Raw genomic sequence first — 12,864 nt, 5'->3', positions numbered from 1 at the left:
CTCTCTGCCTTGTGCATGACTTGCATAGTTAGTGCTCCTAATTTGTATTTCAAACCACTGCTCCTTGTCTAATCATATCCCTAAATCCTCCTTCTATAGCCTTTTCACGTTTTTCTCCTTTGTCACCTGTAGTATTTTATAAAGGCTAGAAGTAGTGTGTGTTGCATCCCCTTGATATCAGGTGCATTTTTTTGCATACAATTGTGGGAACTTGTAGCTCCCTGCCTTGCCTCAGCTTTGACACTCAGTGTCTCACTCGTGCATATCGAAAGTGTTTGCCTTCTGATACCCTACCTCTAGGTCCTTCAAACCACTCCCCAAAGGCAACTCTCTTCCTCCCAGGGATAAATTCAGAGTTCCCCTCATAATGGCATAAATAGATACAGTGTGTGATAGTCCCTCAAGATTTGCTCACCTCATCTGTACAGGTTCCTGCTTGTAGAAGTTGGTGGGATTTCCCCCCAATATTTGCCCTATCTCTTTTGCTGTACTTGGAGCTCTCTGCACTTTACCCCAGGTAATAGGAGTAAAGTGCCTGTGCTTCCCCTTTAAACATAATAAAATTGGTTTAACCTTGATTGGCATATATAACTTGTCTGTAAGTGCCTAGTATGTGATGTAGAAAATGCACTCAGGGTCTGGAAGGTAAATACCTCTTGGACTTCATCAGCTATTGTTCTATCCCAAGGGTTGTCCTGAAAACATGAATTTAGTCCTACCATGTATAACCTGATTTCAGCAACCTGAAAACCTTTTTTGTTAAGCTGCAAATTGTGCTTTCAAATATTATCAAGCCGAGCCCAAGCTATAGAGTGGTGCACCACCCGTTAAGTGAAGATAGTTTTTCAATAAAGCATATAGTCTTGATTAGGTTGTCTCAATAGACACTTTATTTTCATCAGAATCCAAATACAGAAATTTGCCAGCCAACGTGTTTCGTTCATATGCAATGAACTTCTTCAGGGCAAAAAGTGATGTGAGGTCCTTCCAGAGAATTAACATGTACAGTGTGGCTGCGAAGGCCTCCTTGATAAGGACTGCAGCGTCAACTCCATCTGATAGTGTGGAGTCACTCCACACTATCAGACGGAGTTGACGACTGCAGTTTCTCTTTGCTTCCAGATTCATTGTAAGCTGGCCCTTATCAAGGAGGCCTACTCTGCTTAAATATTAGCAAGCCACCCATAAGTAAACGTTGTTGTCCACCAGGTAGAGTGCCCCTGAATGGCACACAAGCTGCCTCCAAAAGCAGAAAGCCTGTGCCTTCTCAGATGTACCTTTAAATGATGAAATGTGGGATAGTTTGTAGTAAGGCAAACAGGATGTGCTGCAAAAGAGGGGAAGGTTGCCCCCGAGAACTTTTCCCCATTCTTTAGGGTGTTCCTAGGAGTCACCCCACCCACCAGCTACTTAAAGCTGCAATGCTGGCACCTCACCCACAGTTCCTCGTCACACTCTCTGGACCTGCGAAAGATCAGAAGAGAACTGGACCTATTCTCTGTGACCTGTGTAGAGGCATGAAGGGCTGGACCTTCTTCCACTTGTACCCATCACTTCAAAGTGGACTCCAAGGGTCTGTTGGGCGACCTCCTGTGTGGCTACAGGGACATATCAAGCTACAAGAGGCCTTTTTTAAAGTGATTAGTTAACCAGTAACAACTGAACCTGGACTATATCCTGCTGGTGACCTCTGTTGCAGTACGTCCTGGCCTCTAATGCTGTCCCTGAGGTCCTTGAAGCCTTAGAAGTGACCCAGAGAAGCTGCTCCAAAATCCCTGAAAAGTTGAAACTTAAGACAATCTTTGGCTTTCAAGACCTCTAGGCTAGAGCCTCAGCAGGACAAAGGTGTTTGGTTTCATTTCACCTCATCATTTATAACTTCACATTTGCCCACTGAAGGATTATGAACTCTGTAAAAACAGGCTAAGGGAGTTAAATCTTTGACCAGGACATCTCTCTTGGTGTATCTGACCTACCTTCCACCACAGGCGACCTGAAATTGCGCCTCGGTCCTGCTCTGCTGCATCCTTTGGCTAGTATTGGCTCTTAGTGCGTTTCTGCGCTATTTTCACTTACATCCTTAACAATTCATTGCTCCAGTTCCCCTTATGGATTTTTGTAATTTTGGTGACCTTCTTTATATTAAAATTTACTCTGTTCTTTTAATTTGCCATGGGATTTTTATTCTGGAGTTTTAATGTTACTAGTGGTTTGGAACTGTATTTGCGTTTTTACACATTGTCCTTGTTTAATACTGTCTGCTCTTTGTCGTAGCTACCAGGGGGAGAACTCAAGTTATATTCATGATACTGGGGGTTCACCCTGACAACTGAGTGTTAATATTGCTTGAGGTGAGTGACTGCCCACCCCAAATAATACGTCGCCGCCTTATGCTGCTCTGTTAAACCCAACATGCACCACCCTTCGTCATCTCCTATTTAATCTATTTATGCCAAGAGTCCGAGTTGAGTAGCTTGATATTAATGAGTAATAATTGGAACTCCAGCCCACCTCTCTTTTAGATGCAGGGTACTTTGTGGCCTCCTGACGTTTGTCCTCCACAGATGTAGATTTCCAATAGTTGTTGAAACTGGAGGAGGTTTCCCTTCCCTATTTAGTGTAACAGCTCTTGAAAGATGTACAGTAGTCCTTCTCTGGAGTGGACCGTCATTTTGACTCTGGCTATTTTGCCTAAACACTACAGTGTGTGGGTTTGCCAGCCACGAAGCATCATTTTGGCATGCCTATAGAGAGCTTCATAGTTTTCCTGTCTGTACAGCCTTCCTCAGAGTTGTTGCAGGATTGATGCCCAAGTAATAGAATGCGTGAAGTGGACCATCTGAATGGCATGTTTCGCTGCAATAGTTTGGAAATTCCCTTATTCGGAAATGTGATATGTGGATGCTGTGGACAGGTTCCTTCTTGAAGCTTGGCTTACCAGGTGGTCGGTTGTTGGGTCGTGCTGATTATTACTGTTATAATCTTATCGTTTACATATTTTTAGCATTTTATCATGGTATTGGTGTTTTTTTTAAATGTTTCCCAGAATAACATTTGGATTTGATTTAAGACGAGTTTTGCAATGAACATAATTGTAAAACAAATCATGGAAGGATTTGGGAAAGGCATGATTGTTGGTAAGGAATGGACTTCGTGGTTAGGGGTGTTCTGCTCAGGTGCACCGAGCTAGTGACACCAGAAGGTCTGTAGAAGAGACTTCTTTGGACTATGGATACAAAGGAGAGGCTCCAAGCATATCAGTGTTGGCCGCTGTTTGGCCACGAGACAGATATATTTTGAGAGACTGCTTGGAGTGCAACAAGAGTGATAAGGGCTTTAGAGTAAGACAAATGCTATTGGTGTCGAGTTGCCCATTGGAGGAAGTGTCAATAGATCTATTTGGTCCCATAAGATGAGAACATGGCACCCTTCCCTCATAGTGGTGTTGGGATTGTGTTCCGGGGGGGGGGGGTCGAAGTTGCTAGTGTTAAAAACATCTCCATGCTGAGCATATTTAAATTCTAAGAGAGCATATTCAAGCTTCAGTGCTTCGGAGGAGCATTTTGTTGGACAATGAAATCTGTTTGTCTCTTAGGTCACAGAGAAGTATTTGAAAGTGTGTGGCGTTTCTCATAAGTAGAACTCTGTTTCATCTAGAGACTGATGGAGCAGTGTAACGCATAAATAAGAACCCCAAGCAAGACATCCAGTTAGCAGGTACCCCTGGTCTAGACTGGTGAGGGGAATTTCAAAATCACATAACAGCATACCCTGTGTCCCTACACAGTACTACAGCAAATCATCTTCGGAGATGTTGCAGGGTTGTGTAACGCGGCACCAAAATAAGTCCAGGATGGACGGTGTGCAACAAAGGTGTGCATGATCATGGATTAGATGCATGGGATAATAGAGAGGTAATCCGACAGTTCAAAAGGAAAATACATTTTTATTTGAGTTAAAACAAGTGGAACCCTCCAAGGTAGCCTGGTGGTGACTTTGTGAGGATTAAAGCGCTATCCAGCTGCGTGGATTAGTCCAAGTTCACAAGGGTGATCACGTGTTTTTTAGGAATGTTCTTAAGAATGAGGATGGCAGAATCTGGAACAAACGTAGAGTGGTGGTTTTGAAGACCATGGCAAATAAGGTATGCCAGAAAACACCTGTGGATTATGTGAATCTGGAATGTGAGGGTGTGGAGGAGGACTTGATAAATATGCATGGAGGTGTTACTGTGCAGGGGCATTGTGATAATAGAAAGAGGGAGAGAGCAGTTAAGCAACCTGGTTGTTAGAATTTGGTTCTGCACTAGCCGTGTTATCTAACATCCATTTTACCATTATTTGTTCTGTACACACTGCATGGCTTTGCTGTCTACTTTCTTTGTTTTGAGTCATAGGTTTTGCCTGGCCACTGCATCTCTCCCCTCCATCCCTACACCACTAGTTTCTGGACCCCATTCTCTTCCTGTATCTTGCTGTGCAGCTTGGGTGGGGTTGTGATGCTCTTTAAGACATGTAACTAGTTTCTATGTGGAATATTCTTATAGAATCTTGAGGTTTAAATGTGTAGTCAAATGAGGGATTAATACCTGTGGATGAAGTCCAATAACCCCTGTGCTTGAGTACTCACTTGTGTGTCCTTTGTTTTGCCTGAGGCACTTGGACCCCAAATGTAATGATGCTATTGTGAATGATTCAGTGAGTGGGGGTGAATCAATCAATCAGGCGGTTGTTGAGCATATCTACTCACCCCTAAGGGTCTCAAGGCGTAGAGGTAAGGGGGGTGCAGGTTCCAGTCAATCATGTAGGAGCTCTGTCAAAGAGCCAGGTTTTGAGGTTTCTTGAGAAGATGGGTAGCAATGTTTTCGGGTTTGAAGGTGATTCTCACCTCGACAGGGAGCCAGTGGAGTGTGCGCAGGTGCTGTGAGATGTGGCAGTGTTTTAGCAGGCTGAGGACCAGACTTGCGGTGACGTTCTGGATGTTCTGTAACTTGTGGGTGAGGTTTTTGTTTATTCCGGCATAGAGTACGTTGCCGTACTCGTGTCTGCTGGTGACCAAGTCGTGAGTGACGGTCCTTCTGTGTTAGATGGGGATCCATTTGAAGGTCTTACGAAGGAGGCAGAGGGTGTGGAAGCAAGAAGATGAGACTGAGTTGATCTGGCGGTCCATTTTGAGCGCGGATGATTCCCAGGTTGCGTGCGTCGTCCGTGGGGGTTGGCAGGGTTCTGAGGGTGGGGGCCACCAGGTGTCACTGCAGGCGTCGGGGTTTGCGCCCATGATGAGTACTTCTGCTGTGTTGGTGTTTAGTTGGAGGCAGCTGTTTTTCATCCATTTGCTGACGGCTTCCATGCCTTCTTGAAAGTTGTGTCTGGCGGTGCTGGGTTCGTCAGATAAGGAGAGGATGAGTAGCGTGTCGTCTGCGTCTGACACAATGTTGAGTCCGTTGGTTCTGACGATATGGGCGAGTGGAGCCATGTAGACGTTGAAGAGCATCTGGCTGAGGGAGGAGCCCTGGGGACTCCGCAGGTGGTAGGTGTAGGGTCAGAGAGGAAAGGGGGTAGTCTGATCCGCTGCTTTCTACCAGAGAGGAAGGAGCTGATCCAGTCAAGGGCCGTGTCCTAGATTCCTGCGTCGTAGAGTCTGCGAATTAGGGTGCAATGAGAGACTGTGTTGAACGCCGCTGAGAGGTCGAGAAGGATGAGGGCTACTGTTTCCCCTTTGTCCAATAGGGTGCCGATGTCATCTGTTGCGGCAAGGAGGGCGGTTTTGGTACTGTGTTTTTTTCTGAAGCATGATTGGGAGGAGTCGAGGATGTTTGCTCTTCGATGAATGTGGCGAGTTGGCTGTTGATGACTTTCTCGATGACTTTTGCTGGGAACGGGATCAGGGAGATGGGTCTGTAGTTTTTGAGGCCGGTGAGGTCTGCTGCGGGTTTCTTCAGGAGGGGGTTGGCCTCAGCGTGTTTCCAGTCGTCTGGGAAGGAGGCGGTCACCAGGGAGCGGTTGATGGTATGGTGCAGCATGTGTGCGATGGTAGCGGCAGCTCTGTTGAAGATGTGGTGGGGGCAGGGGTCCGTGTGGGCCCCTGAGTGGCTTGACTTCATTGTCTTCAGTGTGTCTTCGGTGGTGAGGGCTGTCCAGTTGTCAATCGCTGGTTTCCGGGTGTTGGGGATGGTTGGTGAGGGTACGATGTGTTGGTTGTCTTCGTCGAAGTTGTCGATGATGCTCTTGATTTTGTGGTGGAAAACAGTGCTGAGTTTGTCACAATCTTGTGAGGGAGGGATGTCAGTGGACTCGCTGGTGGGTTGGGCGAACTCCTTGATGATGTTGAAGAATTCTTTGCTGTTGTGCACGTGGGTGGAGATTCTGTCTTCAATCGCTTTTTTCTTCGTTTCTCTGATGCGTTGGTGGCGGCTCTGAAGTTGTTGTGGGCTTCTTTGGATTTAGTGTTCCTCCAGGCCTTTTCGAGGCGGTGGCAACTGCATCTGGACTCGCGAACTAATGAAAGCATAGGAGCTGAAGAATAAAAAAATAGGAGTGTAGGTGGAAGGATGGATGTCTTAATGATTTAATGAGCGAAGGTGAAGAGTGGGGAAATGAATAGGTGAGTGAATGAGAGTATAGATGAATGATTTAATTCAAACATGAAGATGGAAAGACGAATAGAGTGAAGTTTAGATGAATGAATGTGAGCATGAAAGTGAGGTTTTATGTGTGAAAAATTACATTTGTTGACTGGTAAATGAATGAATACATGAGCAAAAATTACACAATAAATTAGTGGTTATCAATTATTGCATAACTGAATGAACATGTGAGGATGGATGAATGAATTTGAAGATAGTGTCAATGATAGTGAAAGCATAAATGACAATGTGTTTGAATGGAAGGAAAGGTGAATGAACGAGAGCATGATGTTGGATTAAAGAGTGATTGACTATGTTATAAACATGAGTGCGAAAACAGGCTGATAAGAAAGACGCGTGAAGGCATGCAACCTCTGGACAGCAGAATGCTCTCACAAAATTGTACTTTGTTTACCAAAATTTATGAGCTTAACTGACTCGTGGACTGATTAATGCCAAGAAGATACTCCTGTTATTGGGTTGACTATTTAAAAGAACAAAGTTATTGAATATGTTATTGTCTGGCTGTCCGAAAAAAATAATAATAGACATAATTTCCAAGCTAAGCACAAAGCCATATCATCATAGAAGACACTGCTCTCCAACACCGTACAACATTTATTCTCCGACTAATAGTGATACCCACTTTGAGAGGGTGTATAATGCTGGGACCAAGTGTTTTTTGCAAGCTGCTGCCTTTAATAGAGGACCATCAAATACACAAAAGAGAATTGGAGGAATGCTTTCAATAAGTCTAACCATTCCACTTCAGTTTGAACCAATCCATACCACTGGTTTGAGCCCAAATATAGGTGTCCAGGTGGGCAAAAGAGCAATGGGTTGAAATGCTACCATGAGCAATTTCCAGTGGGTCGATTTATTGTAAGTATTCCACCCATTACATTTTTGTGTTGGATGTACCACCCTAAGAGGCAAGGGAATGCCCAGGCACGGATCTTGTGCTCACTGTGACACTGGAACCAAGCTGTATCCTACTGACAAGCCCCTATCGGGGCACAACCTGTCTTGTGTTGCTTGTTCTCTGGTTTAGAGAGGACCTGGCGTGGCAGCTCGGGCTGGACGGTTCATTTTGGAGCAAGGTTAAGGCTTATTTGCATTCAGCGCGGTGAAACGGAGGTGGCAAGCAGAGCAAAAGAACAATGGGTTGGAGGGCTACTGCAAGCAATTGCCAGTGGTTAGACTTATTGCAAGCGTCCTCCCATCGCCTTTTGGGTGATTGACCGGCAGATTCATACCTTTGTAGGCTCCTGATGTCCAGCTTCAGCTCCATCGTGTAAACCCCTCGAGATGTTGGTATAGTTGTCCAGCAATTGTATAGCCCTCATCATTTTGCTCTGAACTTTCTTACAGCTGACTAGTAGTGGGAGCAAATCTGCCTGACCTATTCTTGCTACCTTGAATCTATCAACCATGGACCTCTGCACGTTTCAGGCCCTAGATTCTGTAACCCTTTGTTTCTTCACTGCTTACTAGACGGAGTTAATGTTGCTATGACAAACCACTTACTGTAGCCACAATAAACATAAACCAGCATTGAACTTTGAAAGACGTTTTGGCCTTACCAGCGCTTTTTGCTGATACTAAATAGCATTGACAAAAGGAAGAAAACAATATTGATTCTTCGCATCGGCAAATAACCCAAAATAAATATATCTACTATGATGGTGACTAAGCATGCATGTGTCAGTAGGCTCCAGTGACAATTTGTTTCCTAGTTTGCCATCCCATGGGGACACCCATCTCAGAGCAGTACATTTCAAGAATTAAAAAAGTTTGTGACAATCGGAGAAAGAAGCTGGCCGGTAGCAAATTGCTCATATGGAAAAAGGGGCACCAAATATTCCAAGGAACAGGGGTAATACAGCTTTGTGAACTCAGGTGAAATAGCACTCTCTCACAGTACCTTTTAAGAGTCACCTTTCTTTTCATGATTCCAACTGTTACCTACTAATCCATTTCCTCAACAGTCTTTTAAACATATTTACTTTTTCATTACATTTTTCTTCTCATATTCTACCATTTGAGCCCTTTTTTTCTCTTTCTCTTTCTGTCTGTCTCTGTTATCTCAAACAGTTGTCTGCAGCTTCCAGTCAAAGTCCACAGAGAATTTCCGGAAGGGATCCCTTTGCAGAGCATTCTCTAAAGGATTTCTTGTAGAACCATTTAGGTATTACTTGTTATTTTAGACTGCACCAACTAATGGATTGGAATCCACTGAAAGACACATTTATGCACATGCAGATGTTTGTCCCTAAACCAGCAAATGAAAATTGTTCATGTCTTAACTGCATTTCTCTAGTCATTTCTTCTTTTGATGAGGGCCGTATTCTCTTGAGTGGTAAACAGGATCTTTGATTGAAATGCATTATAGCCTTATAGCCCACGGTAGAGGGCTATACCGGCAATTAAAGGCCCTCTCCAGCGTTAAAGGCCCGAGCCGAAGGTGAGTGCCTTTAACAAGGGAGAGGGACTTTAATAGCGGTATAGCCCATCTACGAAGGGCTATAAGGCTTTTAGAATATTCTGTCACTAGAGGACAGAATGTTCTAACAAAAAAAACAAAGCCTTTTGGAAGCGTGAGGAGATTGGAATCCCCTCAGGCTCCCTGAAGCCTTTGTTCACAGCCAGAGCTGTGAACAAAGAAACATTGGAATGTTGCAGATCCAGGCTTATACCAGCCATTGTAAGCCCGTTGCACTCCATTGTTTTCAATGAAGCTCCCAACATTCCAATGTTCTATTAGTACTTAGCCTTCCATTCTTATAAAAGATGTCCATACAGCCATATGTGAACTAACGTGCAACATTACAAAGACATTAGCTGTGCTCTGTCATGTTCCAAGTAAGTCCAATGACTGCAGCCTAACAATATGGAATATCATAATTCTTTGCTCATCTGCAACCCCTCGTTCCTAACTGCAAAACTTAAAAGGGTGGGGGGGGGGGGGGGGGGGGGGTTCATGCATCTAGCTTCTGCAGGAAGGGGAAAAGCATAATGATAATGCCACAGTTAAGACTATGCTACAAAAGCACTAAATTCTCAGGGTATAGGAATAGCCCAACTTCTGAACACACCAACATTAAAGCTAGTGGTTAAAAATCCCTTTATTAGAACCATTTTTGGTGTTTCGCCGTTTTTCATTAGAACTTGTTATGGCAGGCATTGAAGACTCGAAAGGTGATTCTCTGCTACTATGATGTTAACCAAACTTGGAATCACTAACCAAATATTTTGAGGATTTGCTATGGTGTAGCTGCATCCACACTCGCTACCTAAGAAACCCACCTGTACCTGGAGAAAGATGTAAAATCGTTGAAGGCTAATGTATTGTTGTATATGGTCGCCATAGGAAGCCATTATTGTTAATAACTGGATCGGTGCCTGGTAAATCGCAGTCTCAAACGAGGCGCCGAGGAGGTCTGCATGATAGGCGAAACAGCCAACCCTGATTCACCACAAATCGTGTCAGGATCTTGTACTTGTAACCCCGACGCCCATGAGACATGCTATTTTAGCGTTTCAAATTGTATTTTCTAGGAACCCGGAAAATAACCATTTACCACCACTGTGAGTACCAAGTGTTTTTTTTTAACATAGTCATGGGTAAGGTACACCTTAGTGAGTGTATACCACCCAGGCTGCCAGCACTGGTCCTGACAAAAACCTAACAATTACAAAAAAGGTTGAAACATGTAGACCAATTTTTAGCTCACAAACGTAACTTGTTACACCACAGGCCAACTTAGGGGTCGATTAGGATCACGGACGGACTTGAGTCCGTCCGCGACCCCAGAGTATGAGGGAACGTCCGCATGGGCTGCGGCGTTCCCTTATGTGCGATTAGGATGTGACCGCCACCCTGGCGGTCACATCCTGGATATTTAACATTGCGGCGGGTGCTGCTTCAAGCAGCACCGGCCGCAATGTTAAAAGTGCATGTGTAACATTTACATGCACAAAGCGGCAGGCACCGCGCGGTGCCTGCCGCATTGTGCATGTAAATGCTGGGGGGTACCATAGGTACCCCCCATGTGCACCCCCCACCCGCCAACACCCTGGGGGCCCGCAACGGGCCCCCAAAATCAAAAGTACACATGCTTTTCCACGGCGGAAAAACCGCCGCGGAAAAGCATGTTTTCAAATGCTTCCTAATTTGGCCGGCGGTGTCTGATAGACACTGCCAGCCAAATGAGAGCTTTTCCACCGCGGTTGTAATCCGACCGCGGCGGAAAAGCAGCGGACAGAAACCAAGACCCACCAGCCATCGTAATGCGGCGGTGGGTCTTTGGTGAGTCCGCAGAGGATTTTCCGCCTCCTCCGGGCCGGAGGTGGCTTCCGCCGGCCCGGAGGAGGCGGAAAATCCTCCATCCTAATCGGCCCCTAAATCTGGCATGGTGTCCCACTGATATTTTTTACTGTTGCCCATTTACTCCGAATTAAAGGGATTTTTTAGTGAGTTTAAACTTGACAATTTTTAATCACTTTTTTTCACCTGCACAAGAAATCGATAAAAAACAAACCCGCTCCACTGTAGTCCGGTATCGCAGCACAGCCGGGGCTATCCGGGTGGAAACCCGAGGATGAAGCATTTCACCAACTAGGTTGGTGAGTGAGGGATATTCTAACAAAGGATGAATCTGTCTTTTTCTTTCTTTTGTGCACCTCCGATTGTTTTTTGATACTAGTCAGGGGGACCAGGAGTATTCCCTTAAAAAATACTGATTCTCTTCCATTGTTTTTTTCCAAATCACAGTGGTTAACAAAGTGGTTAAAAAATGTTGTGATGGGGCGTGTCAAAGATGGCGCCCGCGCTGTAGCAGAGTCACGCAGCTCCTCCGCGTCGGATTATTCTTTAGCGGTTCCCAGGGAAGTGCCTACCCCCAATCAACAGTATAGCACACTGACAGTGAGTGACGCTGGCCCGGTAATCAACGACCCCGGTAGTGAAGGCTGGGGCCGCCCAGAGCAGACACAACAATTGAGCCGCCTGGGAGATGGAGACAAGATTACGGCCGCATAGGCACCAAACCCGCGGAGACCAGGGGAGACCTTGCAAGAGAGCGGGGACTGGAGCAGCCCGGGCAGCGCCTGGGAAGGTAACGGAGGTTGTGGGTGCGCGCCTTCTTCATTCTGCTAGCAGCCATGCCTCGGGATAGGCCACAACACCCGAGAGCTGGGGGCTGTACGGACCGGCGGCAGCTGCAGGCACCTGATGCGCCCGGACTTTTAACGCCATTGAGCAGCGAGCAGTCTCCCTTCCACTGGTGCTGCGGGTGATGCCGGATGAAACACTAGGTGAGCGGAGGCACTTGGGACACTCGGAGGCCTCGGCGGAAGGGATCGGGCCCCTTGTCGATATGGGCGGTGGTGGACGGCCCAGAGGGAAACCCTGAGATGGCGGATATCTGCCTGGTACACCGCACTGATCAGGACGGACACGAGATTGCCATCCCGGACCCTGTGAAGCTCCACTGTGGGGGTCAATAACAAAACATAAGTAATCCTTGAGGATTCATTCAACTTTGATTCATATTTTAAGTTTGTCACATAAGGGAACACAATTCCACAGAACTCAAGAAGTTTTCATCTAAAAATAGTTGTTTTTATCAAAAAAGAGTTGTTTTTATATTAGGATCAATCTGTTAACATATTCAATACATTCTCTTGATAGAACATAGAATAATATTCCAAAAATCATATCATGTATGGCAACCAAATAACTACTGTCTCAGCTGCAACATATACAGTAGTGTGTGACACTTTTTGTTCAGAAATATGGGCAGTATAAACAATCAGCCATATATTGCAATCAATTCGTTGTTTAAGTGCAATTCAATAAACATTCACTGATGATTATAGACACAAAAGAAGTGTCGTAGCATCAACGTTTCGGTCTCATACACGGTAAATCAAATCCACAAGACCATCCTCAGGACGTATGTTGCACCATGAATCTAACATAAAACATACAATATTCATATATTCAGAAAACATACTGTATAAAAACCTTGAGTTCAAAATGTGTATTGTCTGCTTATCGTTAAATCTGAAAATTAAGTGCTCCTGAAACATCCACCATCTTAATCACCGCAGGTGAGTAAATCCACCCAAAATATGAATCCAAGTTGAATGAATCCTCAAGGATCACATTATGTTTTGTCATTGAAGATACCCAGTTCCTTGGGGAATAGTGGGTTGCCCTATTGATGTGCTAGTTC

General features: G+C 45.1%; 1 protein-coding gene across 7 annotated transcripts in view; it reads left to right on the top strand.

Moving 5' to 3' along the window:
* PICALM (phosphatidylinositol binding clathrin assembly protein) overlaps positions 1-12,864 on the top strand; it is a 495,196-nt gene that overhangs the window by 467,107 nt on the left and 15,225 nt on the right. For 4 of the 7 annotated variants that reach the window (XM_086933967.1, XM_086933966.1, XM_086933965.1 and 1 more), the window contains one exon: positions 8,720-8,813. The exons of the other annotated variants lie outside the window; for them this stretch is intronic. In XM_086933967.1, the coding sequence (XP_086790093.1) occupies positions 8,720-8,803 (84 nt within the window). In that variant the 3' untranslated portion in view covers positions 8,804-8,813. The remainder of the gene's footprint in view (positions 1-8,719; positions 8,814-12,864) is intronic. 7 annotated transcript variants of the gene reach the window in all.

This window comes from Lissotriton vulgaris, chromosome 8 (assembly GCF_964263255.1).
Source record: "Lissotriton vulgaris chromosome 8, aLisVul1.2, whole genome shotgun sequence".
NCBI lineage: Eukaryota > Metazoa > Chordata > Amphibia > Caudata > Salamandridae > Lissotriton > Lissotriton vulgaris.
The sequence above is the reverse complement of the archived record's forward strand: the minus strand, read 5'-3'. Positions and strand labels throughout refer to the sequence as shown.